The sequence below is a fragment of the Alligator mississippiensis genome, chromosome 4 (genome assembly GCF_030867095.1).
Source record: "Alligator mississippiensis isolate rAllMis1 chromosome 4, rAllMis1, whole genome shotgun sequence".
NCBI lineage: Eukaryota > Metazoa > Chordata > Crocodylia > Alligatoridae > Alligator > Alligator mississippiensis.
In genome coordinates, this window is record NC_081827.1 from 24,377,805 (window position 1) to 24,396,754 (window position 18,950).

The following is an 18,950-nucleotide window of genomic DNA, read 5'->3' on the forward strand; positions in this document are numbered from 1 at the left end:
TTATTTGGCAACAACAGGCTTTATTTTGGAAATTAGCATGGCAATTTGAAATGGGCAGGGTTAGCCAGGTTGTATAATAATGAACAATTTTGTAATCCAACATCAGGCTTCAAAAAAAAAAGTTTCTAAACCTCTGTGCTTAAGAGCTCACACCTCTTAAAAATATGCAAAGAAAAGCATGAATCAAGACATTTACAGGGAGCAAAATGTAAGGGTTTTTACAGTTTTATGTACTGTATTTTACAAGCAAAAGTCTCAGAACAACAGAAGTATTTAAGCCCATGATAAGATCTTAAAAATATTGACAAAACAATAAAAATGTACAGATATTCTGGCCAGCAGTTATAGCTGTATGCATTAATGATGCAAACTTAAGTAATATCTCTCTTTATGAAGGCACATTTCTTTATATCAGTTTGAAACTCAAATTTTCATTGGTTCACAATAAATACATACAGGCATTCTGTAAATCAGTGTTTTGCTTTTTATGTGCTTTAGCAACACAGTTGTGTTGGAAGACACCACCCCTTAACACCCATGTATTTAAGCAATGAAGCTCACAGCACGTCCTGAGGATTAATGACTGAATAGGAGGAGACAGTTCTCTGGAGATCATTAACTCAAGTCAGTCATAACTTCCAAAGAAAATGACCTGTACTGAGGTTGTTATTGCTGGTATATATAAGCTGATAATGAAAGGATTAAAATAGAATCAATGTATTCATCATTGCAACTGTGATTTCCTAAGAGCTGAAATTACAAGGCATTTCAAGAACTACCTTTTATATTAATTAGCATTGAAATCACTCATTAGTGTTCCATTCAGTTCATAAACAATTAACTAGCAATCATATAAATCAAGCTGGTATGCAAGGTTTTACTTGTGAAATCAACACAAACCAGGAATCTAAAAATTCAGTCCAAATTGAAAACAACCCCCCCCAAAAAAGAATCCAAAACAAAATACAAACACTTTGCAACCCACCAGTCTTTTAAATTGAGCTCCTAGTTCAAATCAAGCAAGGCTCACAAGGAATTGCCAGTTTTTTATTATTCAAATCCATCATCATTTGTATTCAAGTCTCGTGACTCTCCATGGTTCAAGACAAAGAAATCTTCTGTTTTCAAGCCATACCTTTCAAGGGCTTCGCTCAGTTTAGCTGGAGGATCCAAATAATACTGGAGAGGTAGGGTAAAGGGAACACAAAGATACAATTCCATTGTTAGATAATAGCAGTTTTACAGATGGCTTTCCAGCTCTACATCAATTAGTTCACATTATTAGATATAACTGACAACATAGCCAAACTATGTTTTGTCAGAATTTAAGTGAACAATAAAGTTTAGTGCTTTTTGCTTGGGTTTTTTTTTTCCAGATACTCCCTTAAAACCACACTAGCAGATGTTAAGCCTGACCAAAAATGTTCCCTAGTTAACTATGCATCTAGGTGCATCTAGTTAGCTATGTAAATCTATGTGCATCTAGTAAAATCCACACTCCCTCAGCTTATTGCATCAGACCCCTTGAAGAAAGCAGCACCTGGTCATTACTTGCTTCTAGCCTGGCTGGGATACACAAGACATTGTGTTATCACTCAGTAGATGCATCAATAAGATACCTTCTTTGTCATGGCATTATAAACACAACATTCTTCCCTGCCCCACGTTTTGTGTTGTTGATTTCAACTGTTCCAACAAGCAATGTGGTCTCAATCCTGTCTCCTCTTAAGTTGCTGCATTATATAAGCTTTATGTACACTACTCTTCTAGGCAACGTTAGTTTTCAATGCAAACAAAACCTCCCTTAGCTTATATAAAGAAGTGGCTTGAGAGAATATTTATCATGAATCCAGGATACTGGAAAAAGTATCTTAGTTATTAGTGGCATGACCTATTCAAGGCAGTGTTGCGTCTGAGATGCCCTGCTTGCACTATGTTACATCTTCAGTGACTCAGCAACCAGACCACTAGTTTCAAAATAAAAACATCTATGTGTTGTAACAAGTTTTCCCTTTATTACATTAGTTAGTGCCAAGATAATATATTACTAACTTGTTTATAAAAACTTTAGAAATATAGAATAGCATCATGAAACTTAATTATCATTAAATGATACATAAAAAAATTAGCCAACTATTAACAATACAGGTCATTATAAAGGATTAAGTGAGCTAATTGTATCTTTTACATGGTTAGTACAATACTGTGTATACTTACAGCACTCTAAATTCTCACTATCTCCAAATGATACAGCAATAAAAACAAAGTTTAGCTACATATGTTTATTCCCATTTTTGGTGTTCTTGATTGTGTTTACCTAAATTACTACCCCTATTACATGATAGCTCTAGCTTTCAGGTTAGAGGGCTATTTCAACAGTTACTCTCACACTGATAATTCAATCTAAAAATGTATATTTAATATATTTCTGAAATACTGATGTGCTAAGGAAATATTTTCTTCCCAATTTAGGAAACTCATAACAAAAAAAACCCCAAACAAAACAAAAAACTTGTAGAATTGTGTAGAATAATTGTAGAATGTCATGGTGGGGGTCTGCTATAGACCACCAGACCAGGAGGAAGTGGTAAATGAAGCTTTCTTCAAACAGCTAGCCAACGTTTCCTGATCACAGGCCCTCATTCTCATAGGGGACTTCAAATCACCCTGACATCTGCTGAGAGGGCAATCCTGGATTGCCTATGCACTGCTGTAAATTTTTGGAGATTATCAGGGACAACTTCCTGGTGCAAGTGCTGGAGCGGCCAACTAGGGGCCATGCTCTTCTTGACCTGCTCACAAACAGAATTGGTGAGGAACATAGTACTGGATGGCAACTTGGGCAGCAGTGACCACGAGATAATTGAGTTCAAGATCCTGAGGAAAGGAAGGATGGAGAGCAGCAGAGTAAGGACCCCAGACTTCATAAAAGGAGACTCTGACTTCCTTGGGGAACTCATGGGCAGGATCCCCTGGAAAGTCAGACTGAGGGGGAGAGAAGTACAGGAGAGCTGGCTGTACTTGAAAGAAGCCGTACTGAGAGTGCAGGAACAAACCATCCCGATGCACAGGAAAAACTAGCAAATATGGCAAAAAAACCAGCTTGGCTTAGCAGGGAAACTCTTCAGTAAAATAAATCACAAAAGGGAGCTTATAATAAGTGGAAACTTGAAGAAATAACTAGGGAAGAATGAGAGCATTGCTCAGGCATGTAGGGATGAAGTCAGGAAGGCAGCTAGCAAGGGACATGAAGGGTTTCTGCAAGTACGTTGGTAGCAAGAGGAGTATCAGGAAAGGTATGAGTCCCTCACTGAATGGGGAAGGCAACCTTGTGACAGAGGATGCAGAAAAAGCTGAAGTGTTCAATGTCTTTTTTGCCTCCATCTTCACAGGCAAGGGCAGCTCCCAGACTACTGTAGTGGGCAGCACAGTTTGGGGAGGAGGCGAGTGGCCCTCAGTGGTGAAAGAACAGGTTACAGAATACTTAGAAAAGCTAGATGTGTACAAGTCCACGGGGCTGGATGGGATGCATCCAAGGGTGCGGAGGGAGTTGGCTAATGTGATTGCACAGCCATCATCTTTGAAAACTCATGGCGATCAGGAGAGGTCCCAAATGATTGGAAAAGATCTATGATAGTGCCCATATTTAAGAAACAGAAAATGGATGATCCAGAGAACTACAGACTAGTCAGCTTCACCTCAGTCTGTGGAAAAATCATGAAGCAGATCCTCAAGGAATCCATTTCTAAGCACTTGGAGAAGAAAAGGGTGATTAGGAAGTCAGCATGGATTTACCAGGGGCAAGTCATGCCTGACCAATCCAATTGCATTTTATGATAAGGTGACTGCATCTGTGGACACGGGGAGACCAGTGAATGTGGTATACCTTGATTTTAGCATTTGATATGGTCTCCCACAACATTCTCACAGGCAAGCTGAGGAAATATGGACTGGATGAATGGACTGTACAGTAGACAGAAAACTGGCTGGAGCATTGGGCTCAGAGGGTAGTAATCAATGGCTTAATGCCTAGTTGGCAGCTGGTATCAAGTGGAGTACTCCAGGGGTCGGTCCTGGGTCCGGTTTTGTTCTATATCTTCATGAACAACCTGGAAGATGGCATAGAGTGCACCCTCAGCAAGTTTGCAGATGATACCAAGCTGGGGAGTAGTAGATACACTGGAGGGTAGGGCTAGGATTCAGAGTGACCTAGACAAATTGGAGGACTGGGCCAAAAGGAATCTCATGAGGTTCAACAAGGACAAATGTAAAATCCTATACTTAAGACGAAACAGTCCCACGCACAAGGACAGGCTGGGGGTTGACTGGCTGGGCAGCAGCTCTGCAGAGAAGGACCTGGCGGTTAGTGAACAATAAGCTGAATGAGCCAGCAGTGTGCCCTAGTTGCCAAGAAGGCTAACAGCAACCTGGCTGCATGGGTAGGAGTATTGCCAGTAGGTCAAGGGAAGCGATTATTCCCCTCTATTCAGCACTGGTTAAGCCACATCTGGAGTACTGTGTTCAGTTTTGGAGGCCCCACTACAAAAAGTATGTGGACAACTTGTAAAGTCCAATGGAGGGCGACAAAAATGTTGAGGGGGCTGGGGGACATGATTTGTGAGGAAAGACTGGGGGATCTGGGCTTATTTAGTCTAGAGAAGAGGAGACTTAATAGCAGTCTTCAACTACCTGCAGTGGGGTTTGAAATAAGATGGAGCCAGACTATTCTCAGTGGTGGCAGATGACCCAGCAAGGAGCAATGGTCTCAAGTTGCAGCAAGGGAAGTTTAGGTTAGATATTAGGAAGACTTTTCTCACTAGGAGGGTAGTAAAATGCCAAAACAGGTTACCCAGAGAGGTGGTGGAAGCTCCATCCTTGGAGGTTTTCAAAACCCAGCTAGACAAAGCTTTAGCTGGGATAAAATAGTTGGGGATGGTCCTGCTTTGAGCAGGGGGTTAGACTAGATGACCTCCTGAGGTCCCTTCCAATCCTAACTTTCTATGAATTCGTGGCCTGTGTCAATTTTGCTCTAAATTTTTTGAGAGTTCTCCTTTGTCCTGCTGGGTATGGCCCAAAAGACTACTGATTCAAAGTATGGCTGCAGAATGTGAGCACTTGGACTAGATGTCTAATTTTCTCTTTCTGCTCTTACTTCTAGCAGCTCATCTGTCATGAGACTTATTTACCAATATGATCAGCCTCCAGTCAGTTCCTACATAAAGGGCTGCCAAGCAGACACCAAAACAACTCCATAGATATAACAAGAACTCTTTTTTCAACATGCAACATTGATTTTCTACTGATCAGGAAGATTGTGTGCGCCATTTTCACAGGGCTAACAAACAGAAATTCCAAATCTGTTGCTTAAAACAAGAAGTTCCCAATACCATGACATACTCCCACTGCCTCTTATCCTGAAGTGTACCAGCTAAAAGAAACAACTTCAAGAACATAATTTTAATCTAAATCATAAAATGCTGGGGAGGGGGGAGGAAAGGAATCGATATTCCAAAGTGCAGAATTTAGTGTTAAACTAAATGTCATGTATTTTGGTTATGTATGACAAGACAAAGCTAAACTAAGATGTACTTCTGAGCTATAATATTACACATTCATAGTTAATAAAAAAATCTTAAGAGTTAATACACTTATAGATATGTTTTTTATTGTCCAAGAAATAGAGGTGTACTGATACAAAAGGTTCATATCGTATTGGCACCAATAAAAGGAAAATTGACATTCTTGGCAATCGGCCTTTTTGGCTGATGTGGGCTATAATGTTGCTGGGAAGCTCAGTGTACATGTACACAACTGGGAGTGCAGTGTCTGGCAGGTAAATATGTGGGACAAGGGCCAGCTTGAGGCTGCCATGGTGAGGGAGGGAGTGGGACAGGGGCAGGCACTGCACAGCCAGGTCAGGCCTGGGTGCAGGACAGAGCCATAGCTCATCTAGGGGGTGTGATGAGTGGCTGCCACCACTGCATGCAACCCTGGGGGAGGCACAGATGACACGTGCCTCCCGGATCTGTGTGCAGGGTGAGGGTGGGCTGCTGCTGCTCACTTGGGGCTGGGGCTGCACCAGGCTCTTTCTGGCAGAGGGGCTTGGCTGGGCCTGCACTCAGGGCACCAGGGGGGTGGGGAGCTCCAGCCATCCCAAAAATTTTCCATAGCCCACCACCCAGCACTGCTGCCACCCACTCCACCTGCCCTGAACTCAGCCCTGGCCCAGCCCCCCTGCCAGGAAAGGCTCACTGCAGCCCCAGCCCTGCACACACCACAGCAGCCTGCCCTTGCCCCGCACACAGATCTGAGGGGGAAATGTGCCCCCCATGCCTCCCCTGGAGGTGCACACACTGGTGGAAGCCACCCTCCTGAATGAGCTGCAGCTCTGTCCTGTGCCCTGCCCTGACTGGGCAGCGCCTGCCCCTGCCCCAGCCCCATTCCCTCCCTCACCACGGTGGCCTCGATCTGTGCCCCACCTACCCCTTCATCCCAGACTTACCAGCTGGACACTGCTCTCCAAGATGCCAGGCTGCATATTGGCAATCAGACTGGTATCGGCCAATATGTGTAGTTAGTAATTGGCCACTGGTATTGGCCCAAAAAAATCGTTTATTGGTGCACCCCTACTAATTAAGATCTTTTATTGTTTTTGTGCCCAGGAAACTGGAACATATATTTGTATTCCATTTTCCACTGTCCCAAACTCACCTCATTTGCTAAAGCAAATGTTCCCCAATGAATCGCTACAGACTTCTTTGCTTGAACATCAATATGAATCCTTACTGCTTCTTCGGGATCCACATGCTGATATTTCATAAACCACCTAGAAAAATAAAACAAGTTTTTTGCATAGCCTATTAAATGCAGTATCTCTTCTTTGTAACTGGTAAGAGGTCTTAAAATATCCTCACTTGATCAAAACAGCATATTACATTCTGAACAACCTCTTCCACACCTCCTCCCACATGCCCAATATACCAAAGTAAGACTTTGTTTTGAGTTATTATGCAATAGCCTCTGTATGTGCTACTCAAACAAATCAGGGCAAAAAAATATTTTTTTGAAATGCAATTAAAATATGTTCTAGCAAGTGTTTGATTTTTAGTATAGGATTTGTTTATCTATCATTTGTTAAAATTATATCTTCTGAAATAGTGTGCGTGTGGTCCAACAGCTCACCAAAACTTATTAAGTGGCCCCTCTGTCAACATAGTTGCCCATCCCCAAGCTAGAAGCTGTATATATAGCACATTTACTCCCCTCAGTTGGCTTTTGAAAAGGGATTTTTCTTCTGATCAGTATTCTTGATACAGGAGGAAAGTTTTGGCACTATCTTGAGTTTATGCATTTGAGAGCCATGTTACGAAGTAAGTTCACAGTACCACAACCATTGCCAACACAGATGCACCAAAAGAAGCATGCTTCAGTAAACAGCACTGTTCCTTCGGAGTTAATGCTGAATTAACTCAGCACACCCATGCTTGAGATGTAATCTTTCAAGTGAGATATGATCTTCAGATGAGGCACAAAGTTACATTAGTCAGATATTTACAATTTGCTGCTATTATTCCTGAGACTGGATCAAAATTACTACTAGCCTAGGGGTAAGTGAGAATTAAAGTTACTTAAGGAAGGGAAAAAGAAAGTGGAAGATAGACATATACACGTTGCGTGTTGGTGGGAACCTTAGCTAGAATTTCTTAACCTGGTAGTTCATAAGAAATACCAAACCTTTATCATCATACTGATTCTGCTCTCGCTTCCCCAGCTTGCATGCACTTCACTTCTGATATTTTAAACACCTCTCTCTCAAGAGCTGTCAAGACAATCTCAGAGCTTAGATACCATGCCATAAGCATGATGCCTAGACAAACAACTTTCAAGCATCAAGGAGTCATCTCTCACTTTAGATGATATTGCAAAACCATGTGGAGACTGCAGCAGGGAAAACTAAATTGGTAAGTAAAATTATGCTTGCCATTCTGAAACACTGGGTACATGTATGAAAAGGGATTTCAGCCTGGATGGTGCTAGTCATCTTTCCTGGCCCTACTTTCTAATCACAGAAAATAGCTCCCAACTGTAGAGTTATAAAAGTAAAACCCACTAAATGTAAGAAACTTTAAGATAAATTTAAGATAACCTCATCTTTTTTGCCTTGTGCCCCCCCACAATGCTTCCTCAATCCTTAAAGCCCTCTTGTGCCTTATATTGTGCTATAAAATTTAGATAACTGCATCTACACTTTCTGTACTTTGTAAAGTCATTAAAAACAACAACAACAAAAAACCATTTACAGGACAAAAGTGGTTCCGAAATCAGTATATGCAGACTATGCAAATCAAGCAACATGAAACGCACATACCTTGGCTCATAGGCTCCAATGGGAATGGCAGCAAGATCAAAGGGTCCGAACCGTTTCCCTATCTGTTCAAAAGCTACACAGTAACCAGTATCTCCTGCAAAGAAAAACCTATTCCAGGGCCCCAAGACAGACCAGCTGCCCCAAAGAGTCTTGTTGTCATCTGTTGCTGTCCTCTTGCACCAGTGTTGCGAAGGGGTGAAAACAAAGGTAACTGCATCATGACCAGGGACACAGTTCTCTTCCCACCAGTCCAGCTCAATCACATTCTCACAGCCACATTTCTGCATCCAGTCTAAAAGACCAAGGGGCACAAACCATCGCAGTTCACTACCAAAGCGCTCATTTAAACTCACTACAGTATTGTAGTCCAAATGGTCATAGTGGGTATGGCTGATCATCACTGCGTCTATTTTGGGTAGTTGATCTACTGTACATGGAGGTCCTCGGAAACGCTTTGGACCCACAAACTGCGTCGGGGAAGCCCGCTGGCTGAAGATTGGGTCGGTAAGAAATACAAGTTCATCCATCTCCACCATAACTGAAGCATGTCCCAACCATGTGACTCGCATGCCTGTTCCAGTCTTCCCAACTTGTTCAGGGTTTTGAATGAAGTAAGGTTTTAATACTGGAAGCTCTTTATCAAGTTCCTAACAGAAGAACAACACATAATCAGAAAGCAAAGTGCACTGAGATATGGAACAAAACTCTCCTCAACATACTACTCACAAAACTCAAGGCTTGCGTTTAGTTTACATTTCTAGGAAACCAGAGTGGAAGCACAAGCAGGTACCCTGGACATGTTTGAGAGAGCAAGAGAAATGGACTTGAGGATTTATCAGTGAAAAGGAACCTGTAACAATTCAAAGATATACAGGCTTGTATTGAAAATTTTGAATAGTACTCTTCCATGAAAAACAGAATTCTTAACAAAAATTCTCGCACCTTGCCCCTGCTTCTTTGGAATAGAATATAGGTACTATTACTAATATCTAGTAGACTTTGGCCGTTGGGTTAAATCTTGGGAGCAATAACTTATGGATCTAAATGAAACCTTTCCCACATGTTAGTAGGAATAAGCTGAAATACTTATAAGAAACATTATGCTGCTAGGTGTCCCACTGATGGAGCTATTCTCAGTCTCTCTTTTGAACCAGATATTCTATTCTAGATCCATAAATCTTCCTGTGGAAAGTCTCAGAAACACTGTACAACTTCTGCTTGTAATATATTTTGCATAAAACCCTTCAAAAGTGCACAATAGGGTAAACAGTGTGATGAATAAAATAATCTTATAGTACCCTTATCTTACTTTAGTATTATCACACTTGTTCTATGTCGTCATAAACATAACCATCAGGCAAGAGCGGTGGCAGATGTCCAAAATATGAAACTAAAGGCAAATGAGCTCTGGATCTAGACACCTAGAGAAAGACAATATGCATCTTGCTGAACCAATATGAAATCCCATTTGCCTTTCATTCTGCATTTGGAAGATGGAGGAAATGAATTGCTAGCTCAACATAGAAGAGCAAACTCTTTATGTTATTATTGTTACTACTACTACAGCATGGCAATCATCTTTGTGCCATTTAGAAAAATTAACAACACCAGGAAGTAATGCAGAAAGCCTACATTCTAGATTCCTAGTTAAGGATAAATACTGCTTAGATCTTAAAAAGATCTAACAATATACTGCATTGTTAAAAAATTCAGCCTGTGTCCTGAGTGTCATATAGTTCCATGTACAAAACACTGACTAAATAGATATGACAGACCAGTTAAGAATATCATTCACTGGGCAGGTCCTTAAATTAGGGGGTTAAAGTGAACAGTAGAGGATGCTGTAGTCTGTATTAAAGACAGGCTAGAACAGTGGTTCTCAACTTTTTTGAACTTGAAGCACCCTTCACTGGATTTGAAGTACCCCTCCATAACTTTTGTAAACTGAGTGGCACCCAGTTTCAAAAACTAATTTATATACTTATCCCATTGTAGAAGGGCTGGACAGTGGGAGTGCAGGATTGTCCACGCTGACCTACGTTTACCTACTTAGCTTATATGCTTATCTCTTTACACCTCATGCATCTCCTCACATCTCCTGGAAAACCTTCAGGTTGAGACACACTGGGCTAGAACTAAGCAGCACCAAAGGAAGAATGGAATCATCGACTTGAATTTTACACGAACTGAGATTTCTCTCATCACATTGTAGACCAGTGACTTTCAGCAACGGTGCTACAGCACCCTGCAATACTATGAGATCCTGTAATAGGATGGTGCCCGAGGGTTGCCACTTTACCCTCTAGTGGCTGCCGTAATCCTGCCCAGCTCCTGCTCCAGCCTTCCAGGGTCTTACCCTGCTGCTTTGCCTGCCCTGCCTTAATGTCAAAAGGTAATGAAGAGGCTGCCCTTGGAGGCTGACAAGCCTAGAGGTTTGTTCTCGCTCTATTTGTTTTCTCAGGCCCTACTTCTAGAGATTTTCAGCGTTATTTTCCCTTCTGATTTTAAGTAATGCTTCCTATGCCTTTCAAAAAAATCAAGTTAACCATTTCTACCTCTTAATGTGAAGTCTTTGACTCCATGTCCATCTGTAATTTAGAATATATTAACCTAGTCCATTCTGTGTATAACTTTTAAAAGAAACTGTAGGAAGTGATGTATGAATTCAATTTGTGCTTAATTGTGCTTTAGCCCCCACCCCTTCCCTCTGGCTGCAGGCCTTCAGCACTGTCCCACTGGTCTGGACACAGCTCTCGGCCTCAACCCTCTCTGCATCTCTGGGTCCTCGACCTTATCCTGTGCCTTGTGTCCCAGACCCCCTGGTGTTCCTGACCCAGGGTAAGGCCATCCTCAGTTTGGCTCAGCCCTCTAAAATGTTTTGGGCTTCTGCCCCAGACAGCCCACTGGATCCCAGACCATGGAAGAGCTCTATACTGGATGCCTCTGCAGCACCCCTGTGGCCTCCAATCTACCCCATCAACCACATCCGGTCCTCCAATATAAAGTAGAACAAAAAAACCCCAAAATACAAGCAAGTACTTCAAAGTCAAAGATTATCCCTCTGGGACATCATATTGCTGCCCAGCCACCTCCCCAGTCTGCCTCTCTCAGTCCTGGGTGTAGCTGGCATGCCTGAGCTGGCAGGAACTCCTTTCCCTTCCAAGTTCAGGGCCGCACAGCCAGTCTACCTCAGGGGCCCATGCTTATATCCCCTGGCTCCTCCCCTTCTTATCAGGTGCTCCCTTGATGCACTGCAGGTGTACATCCCCCCCCCAGTCTCCAGGGCAACTTGTTGCTATTCCTCTGGACACTGCTACAGTAGCCTCACTGCCTAACCAGGGCACTGCCCTATTGCTAAGCAGCTAGCCCTTCAATGGGAACTTGTAGCCTATGGGCCCTGGCTACCTATTCCCCTGCAGCTAGCCCAAAATTGTCTGTTTTACCCCTATCTCAGGACATCTCTGCTGAAGCTTCTCTCTGCAAACAACAGGAGCCCCTGGCTCCCTGTTACAGATCCTTCTCAGGGTGCAGCCACTGCCACTGTGGTAGCTCTCATGGCCCAGGATGGATCCAGCCTGCAAAGAACCCAAATCACCATGTAACCAGAAGGCAAAGGGCTTGCAAACAAACAATCTAAGGCACAAGACTTAGCTGCTGCTACTGCAAGGCACAGACGTGGTATCCAAAAGCAGAGCCAGCAAATTTGAAGTGTGCCCTGGGTACATACATGAGATATTCTGTTAATGGCAAAGAGTATGTAGATTATTTGATCCTAGGGAAAGCAGCTCAAAATGTTGTTACAGGCCAACTGCACAGAAGCTTTCTATTTCCTTAAATAGGCAGCCAAGTCTTATTGCCTTAAACTGATCTAACAACTCCCTCAGCCAGCATCACTAAAGAGGGATGTTTAGGCTTGTTTTCTTGTCAAGTAGTTGCATTCACACTTGGAAAAAAAAAAAAAAATCATAATTAATTCCTACACTGATTAGATGAGATAAAAGTCTCTGCTACCATTTCAAACTCTGAAGTATAAACTCTCATGATTGTCTGAGATGCTGAAAAGACTTATCTTCTGACTCAGCCACTCCTTTTTGATCAGGATGTCTTTTATTATATCTTTATATAGCATAATCATGTGAATTCAAGCACAAATTGAATACATACATCACTTCTTAGCATTTCCATTAGAAGTCCACAGTTCTACACAGAATGGACTAGATTAATATATTCTAAATTACAGATGGACATGGAGTCAAAGACTTCACATTAAGAGGTAGAAATGGTTAACTTGATTTTTGAAAGGCATAAGAAGCTTTTTTTAAAGTCAGGGGGGAAAAGTAACACTGGTGAAAGTCTCCAGAAGGGACCTAACAAGCATATGAAAATTTCCTATTTAAAAGAAGCCTGTTGAAAGCTCTCAGTGCTTCACAGGATTAGGTCCTACCCCCCAGAAAAGTAAGCATGCAAAAATTTACCGGTTTGGAACATGGGATATTGCTGTTATTTTTTTCCATGAGGGCCCACTTCAAAATATTCGGCAGCGATGGTGCTTTCCATGTTGGCCATGGGTTGACAAACTTCCCATCTTTGCCTCTCTTTGATTTAGTTACATCTTCTTCTAGCCTGTAATCCAGCCTGAAGCTTTTCCTGGACGTCCTGGAGGAGTCGCTACCTCTGGAGCTTCTACTAGAATTCTGGCGTTTCCTTACTGCCTCTTTTGGGTACTGGTTACATGCAGTCAAAGGTTGTTCTTCATCTGTTTTCTCATCCATATCTTTTGGTAAAGAGCTAAAATACATTTATTTTAAATTAACATCTCCTTTGATTAAGATCAATATTCACCAAAGCAAAAGTTTTCCCCACCATCATAAAGATGCCCTTTTCAATTTGCAATTTAACTTACTTTGTCTGAACACGCTTTAAAAAAAAGTTGCTATTACACAAAAGGCTTAAAACATGCCTTAAGTACGTACAAGATTCTTTTGTAGTTCAAGCAGAATTTTTTCTCTAGTATGCATAACTTCAGAGCCCAGCCCTATTATATACCAAGTATGCAAAAGGAAGCTCCTTAACATCACATTTTAGAAGTGTACCAAACTCCTCCCAGAAGCTATTGACATTGCCTGGTGTAATTTGATCCTGCAAGCCTATCCTTGAGATATTTCAGCTATGCATTATTTTGTGACCTGACTACATGTACCTTTCTTCCGTAATTAAGAGATGCAGTGTTACATAGCATTAATAATGATACTTCTGTTTGCAAGGTATATCATTAAATACTGTAATACATTTCTTCATATTCTATAGAGCTGCAAAGACCACAGGAAGCATTTGGCATACTTATTTTGTCCAAAAAGAGATAAAAAGTCAATCAAGTCTACCCAGTTCCATTAAAATAAAATCAATTTGTCCGAAGATCATTTAATCCCATCTCTGTAGCCTTGAGCCGACTAGTTTGAGAGCTCCAGAGTTTGAGACTTATTGAATAGTTTGCAAATGGAATCTATAGCACATAAAATTTCATATTTTGTATCTCCAAACTGTTCTACCAGAAGTACCTAAATTTCTACACTACTGTAGTAAATTTATTTTGCAAGTAGATAAACAGAAAAGCAAATTGATGTATCACAGGCCACAGTTCAAAGCTGTTTCGTAGCACATATTAGAGCAGGACTGTCCAACTTCAGCATGGCCAAGGGTCACACATGGCACTGGTGTATGGCCCCTAAGATGCATACTGTAGGGACAGTCCCGTTGAAGGATCTCCCCAACCACACAGATAGTGCCAGTAACACACGACTCTCACCCCCTGCCACGCAGGCAGCACTGGCACTCCATGGTCCCCCACACCCGGTCATGCAAGAAGCACTAGTGGCCCCCTGCCCCCAAGGCTCTACCAGCAGCATGCAACCCCTCACCCCCTTATCGCATGCCCCTACCCGCCACGGCCCTCCCCTCCCCCATCCCCATGTAACAGTAGGAGAGCACTGCTGGCAGTCTACAGGCTGCCTGTTGGACAGCTCTGAATTAGCATATAGATGCCAAGCTCCTAACACGTTTCAGTTACATCATTATGGTGCATATTGTATAGGCATCTTCTAGTTTAGGAATTTTGATGCAACAATCCAAGCTCAATAGGACTCCAAGATGGGGGGGGGGGGGGGGGAGTGGGACACCTTAAGTGTAAGTGACTGTTTAACCTAAAGTGTAAGTGACTGTTTATAGCTTCAGTTCAGGAAACTTGGCATGCACACTGATTTTGAAGGAAACTGCGAATCGTCTACTAGAGTTAAAGAAAACATTTGTTTGGTATGTTGGTTATCTAAAGCATAAGAATAATAGACATTTGAGAATTCCACAAAATTAAACACCACAGATGACCAGAGCTGTGTATTTAACAGTACACTATTAAAGCAGCAGTGGCACACTGTTTAAACAGATACACATGCCAGAAATATGATGCTTGGAACAGCATTTCTTTTGGTTCTCACTGCTTATGGAAATGTTCGTCTATGAGTTATGTTATTGTTAGATACTTTAAAAACAAACAGTGGAAATTTCAGTGTTTATAAATTAAGATTGATGGCATGAGTTAAAAGAATAACTAGTGAGGTACCACCATTCAGTATTCCAGATTCCCTTTACAGTTCCAGAGTTGCCAAAACGTGATCACAAACTCATCCATCCTGCGTTTTAAGATAAATAGATAATTTTTTTTTCCACTCACTTGGAGGCTAATCAAGCTTGAACTCAGGTATCCATAAGAAAAGCAATGTACATTAATCCAGTGATTCCCAAGTGGTGTGTGCCTAGGAGCACTTGCAAAGGATGGTTTTAAATAAAGCCACTAATTTACAGGTTCTTAAAAAAAAGAAAGGCTGCTCTTTAAAATTTCCTCACATAGTTAAGATACGTCACTTTTCTTTGAAAAAATACTTTCCAATTACCTAAGCAGAATTCACTTAGACTTTTTTTTTAATTAAATGTGAAATCATATGTTAATGTAACATTATATGCTGAGATTATATACAAAGACAGAAGTGCACGTAACCCACAAAAATTTAGTATATTGGTAGGGCTGCAACAGATTCCTCTGTTGCTGCAATAGGAACCACCACTTGCTAAGTAGTGAGATTGGCTTATCAGTGATGTCACAATGACAAAACTGATGAAACGAGGACATATGCAGTTGCTTCCCACATTGACCATTATTCTGCCAGCCTGCACAGACACAAGCTATTAATACACTAAAATTGGCCCCAGGCAGTAACAGAAGTATCTACCAATGTTCAACAGAGCAGGATTGCTACTGACTTTTCAGCGTGTAAACATTCAGCCACAATACTGTTGTATTAAGGGGGGGGGGGGGGGGGGGGTTGGCCCCATTTAGCTTCCTTGTAGTTTTAGAGACCGGCCAATTTACATATTTGCCACAAATCACACATTCCAGCAAATTCATCTGTATAGGCAATCACTATAGAACACTGAATTTCAATTCTGAGGTTGGGCATTACATTAAGGAAAGCATTCAAGGAGCAAAGTGGCCAAGGCATTTTTAAGTGTTTCACTTATCTGTACTTGTGGTAGAGGTGACCAACTAAATTTTTTTTTTTTTGGTAAAAAATTCTCTAATTGAAAACTTTCAGGCACAAAACACCTTTCTTCAGGCATAGGAATTTCTCCTATGCCTGAAGAAGGGTGTTTTGTACCCAAAAGCTTGCAATTAAAAAGATTTTTTTTTTGCAACAAATCTAGCTGATCTAATAAAAAAATATCACCTCTACCATGAGTCCCGATTCCTTTTTGCCTCTCGATAGGCCTACAACCTGGATCACTTATCTATGACATTCATCTTTCAAACAGTCAATTCTACTTTTTCTTAAAGTTTGTCCCTGCAAATTTGATCTGGCCCTATCTTTTAATAATGGATCAAAACAAATAGGAACAATCAACGGCCATTCTAACAAAACAAAAGTTGCACAACAGCACAAAGGAGTTGCATATGTCTACCTGCCAACGTATTTTCTACATATGCACATACCTGACTTTCATTAGCACCCTTATGAGCATTTGAAGGGAGAAAAGTCTTCATTTGCACTTGATCGAATACTTCAAACCATTTTTCATGGATACGTTAAGATTGGGGCTGCTGCTCAGGGAGGTATTTTATTATTTACTATTTCATTTTAATATTCTATCAGTTTTTATAATTTCTATTGATTTTACTGTAAGTTGCTCTGAACCATTTTTGGGGACAATGGCATATGAATCAGATATTTGGATAAACTAAATATCATGGTCTTATATATTTTCTGAACTGTATACTCCTTGAAACTGTCCTTCTTGCCTCCACGTATTTCACTTGGAAATAAGTAGTGAGTATATCCCTGAGTTTCTGAAGTGAACTATTTTTTTCTGTGCAGTACTTTTGATACTGCAAATAGGATACAGAAAAATCAAATCTTTTTTTTTTTCCTTTTAATGAAAAGGTAAAGAGAACCATTCTGAAAAATCCAACATGCTTCAATTTTGACTCGTAACAAAATCTGACCAGGTACCTACACAAGGACTCTTGGCCCTTTCTAAACAAAAAGCTCCTAGGTTTGACAAGAGTTAGGAACTGCGATGTAACTGAATAGAACAGCATATAGATGTAGAGCACAATAGCTGGAAAGAGGCCCAACGTCTGGTCTACCTTAATACCACTGCTCGATTGTAGCAGAATATTGAGCTAAAGGAATGCTGGTAGCTCTATACAGAATGTATATAACTCCAGAACCTTACTTCAAGCTTTCCACAAAGTACAAAAGAAAACACCTTTGGGCCAAAGTTAGGTATAACAGCATCAGGGATGTTGTGTTCAGCTCCACAGGTGGCTGTGATGCCCCAGGAGCCCCCTCAGCCCTTGTCAACCTGGCTCTCTTTGGGCATCTCCCCTCCTCCTCACTCGCCATGCCTTGATGAAATGATACTTTCAGAAAACAGAGGCTGCCCCAGAGTTTTCCAAGTCAGATCTCCTTACGAGCACTGGTGTTGCTGCTCATCACCTTAAGGGCTAATTACATGGACTTCATCCTCCCCAATATCCACATCCATGCCTCACGGGCATTACTCATTCCTTTCTTCTCTCTCTGCTGTTCCCAACACCTCTCTCAGGGTATGGCCCCTCTGGCCCTGCTGACACATACCCCTACTGGGCTATGGGCTCCCAGCCCCAGTTCTTAACCATCCTGAGCTACGGGCTCCTTGCCTGAACCCCACAATCTCTGGCTGTGCTCCCCAGTCTTTGGCCCCTCTCTCTGGGCCCTGGCTCCACTTTTAGGCCAGTTGAGACTCATGGGCTCCCATAGCCCTGACAGTCCCCAGTTGTGGCCCTCCTACCCCTGGGCCCTGGCTTCACTTCTGGGCCAGTCAGACCTTCAGGCTTCTTGGCCCCATTTACACTCAGCCCTCCTGGGCTACAGACCCTCCAGGCTCTTTGGTCCTGCTTACATTTGCCCCTCCTGGGCTCCGGCCTCAGGCCCAGGAACTGGGCATCCCCAGTGCAGACCTACATTCTCTGCCCCACATAGGACTTGGGCCCTTTTGCTGTCAACACTTCCAACTCTGCTCCTGCCAGACTACAGGCTCCTGGCCCTGCCTACTTAACCCCTCCTGGGCTCAAGCTCTCTCCTGCTGTGCTCCAGGCCCTCTATTCTGTAATCTCAGGCTCTTGACTCCCAGGCCTGTTGGGACCTCTTCTTCCCCTTAGTCCTTTCTTCAATCCTCCAGAATTGCTTACCCCAGCTCAGGTGTCAACCAGGAGCTCCTCTCTCTGTGGCTCTCAGAGCTAGACTGCCAGACCAGCTCAGGCCCTGGGTTTATATCCTGCTAGTCCAGCCCCCTTCTGGTCAGGTGGCTCTCTAAATTGCTCTGTGGAGCACCTGCAGTCTTCTTCTCCTCCCCTTGCCTTCTCTTAAAGTTGCCGGAGCACTAATCACACTAGTTAAGATATTAACTAATATAATTTTTCTTTGAAAAAATACTTTCCAATTACCTAAGCAGAATTTACCATCTAAGATTTATTTTCAGTAACTGTGAAATCATATGTTAATGTAACATTATGGCTGAGATTGTATACAAAGACAAAAGTGCATGCAACCCACAAAAATGTAATACATTTAATGTATAGGTATATTTATGCCTATGGTACACTGGGCATAAAAGTTTCAGGCAGAAAAGGAATTTATTTGCAAGTATTAGGGGCTTTAAAACATGAACGTAGGGGAAAAAAAACAAAAAAAAAAAACCCACCTGCAGTCTTAACTACAAAGTTACTGCTAGTTTGATTTTTTTTTTTATTGTTCCCAGCACAAATTGCTTAGTGGCTAATGGATAGTTTGAGACTAGAAGCTTATAAATGCAGCTATATGTTTATTATAAAGCATTCAAAACTGCTCAAAGCAAGCAGAATGGCAGAACAGCTAAACACTCCTGGCCTCAGATTTCAGAGAGGATGCGTCTCAAGCTGTTGGACTAATGGTCTTCACAGGTTTCTTTTTAAGTGTTGGATTTTTCCATTACTAAACTGCAAAGCAAGGGA

The 18,950-nt window shown here is 41.9% G+C and overlaps 2 protein-coding genes across 7 annotated transcripts in view; one reads left to right on the forward strand and one right to left on the reverse strand.

Annotated features, from left to right (window-relative positions):
- The window catches only part of ARMC10 (armadillo repeat containing 10), a 32,066-nt gene extending 26,423 nt beyond the window's left edge, over positions 1–5,643 (forward strand). The window contains exon 6 of one of the 2 annotated variants that reach the window (XM_059725843.1): positions 5,159–5,643. In XM_059725843.1, the coding sequence (XP_059581826.1) occupies positions 5,159–5,194 (36 nt within the window). In that variant the 3' untranslated portion in view covers positions 5,195–5,643. The remainder of the gene's footprint in view (positions 1–5,158) is intronic. The other variant, XM_059725845.1, reaches the window with a different exon arrangement.
- NAPEPLD (N-acyl phosphatidylethanolamine phospholipase D) overlaps positions 1–18,950 on the reverse strand; it is a 23,201-nt gene continuing 4,251 nt past the window's right edge. For 4 of the 5 annotated variants that reach the window (XM_014606506.3, XM_019487486.2, XM_019487487.2 and 1 more), the window contains exons 2-5: positions 12,844–13,156; positions 8,369–9,015; positions 6,712–6,826; positions 1–1,179 (exon numbers count right to left, since the gene is read on the reverse strand). In XM_014606506.3, the coding sequence (XP_014461992.2) occupies positions 1,051–1,179; positions 6,712–6,826; positions 8,369–9,015; positions 12,844–13,156 (1,204 nt within the window). In that variant the 3' untranslated portion in view covers positions 1–1,050. Of the gene's footprint in view, positions 1,180–6,711; positions 6,827–8,368; positions 9,016–12,843; positions 13,157–18,149; positions 18,217–18,950 lie in introns of those variants that run through there. The other variant, XM_019487491.2, reaches the window with a different exon arrangement.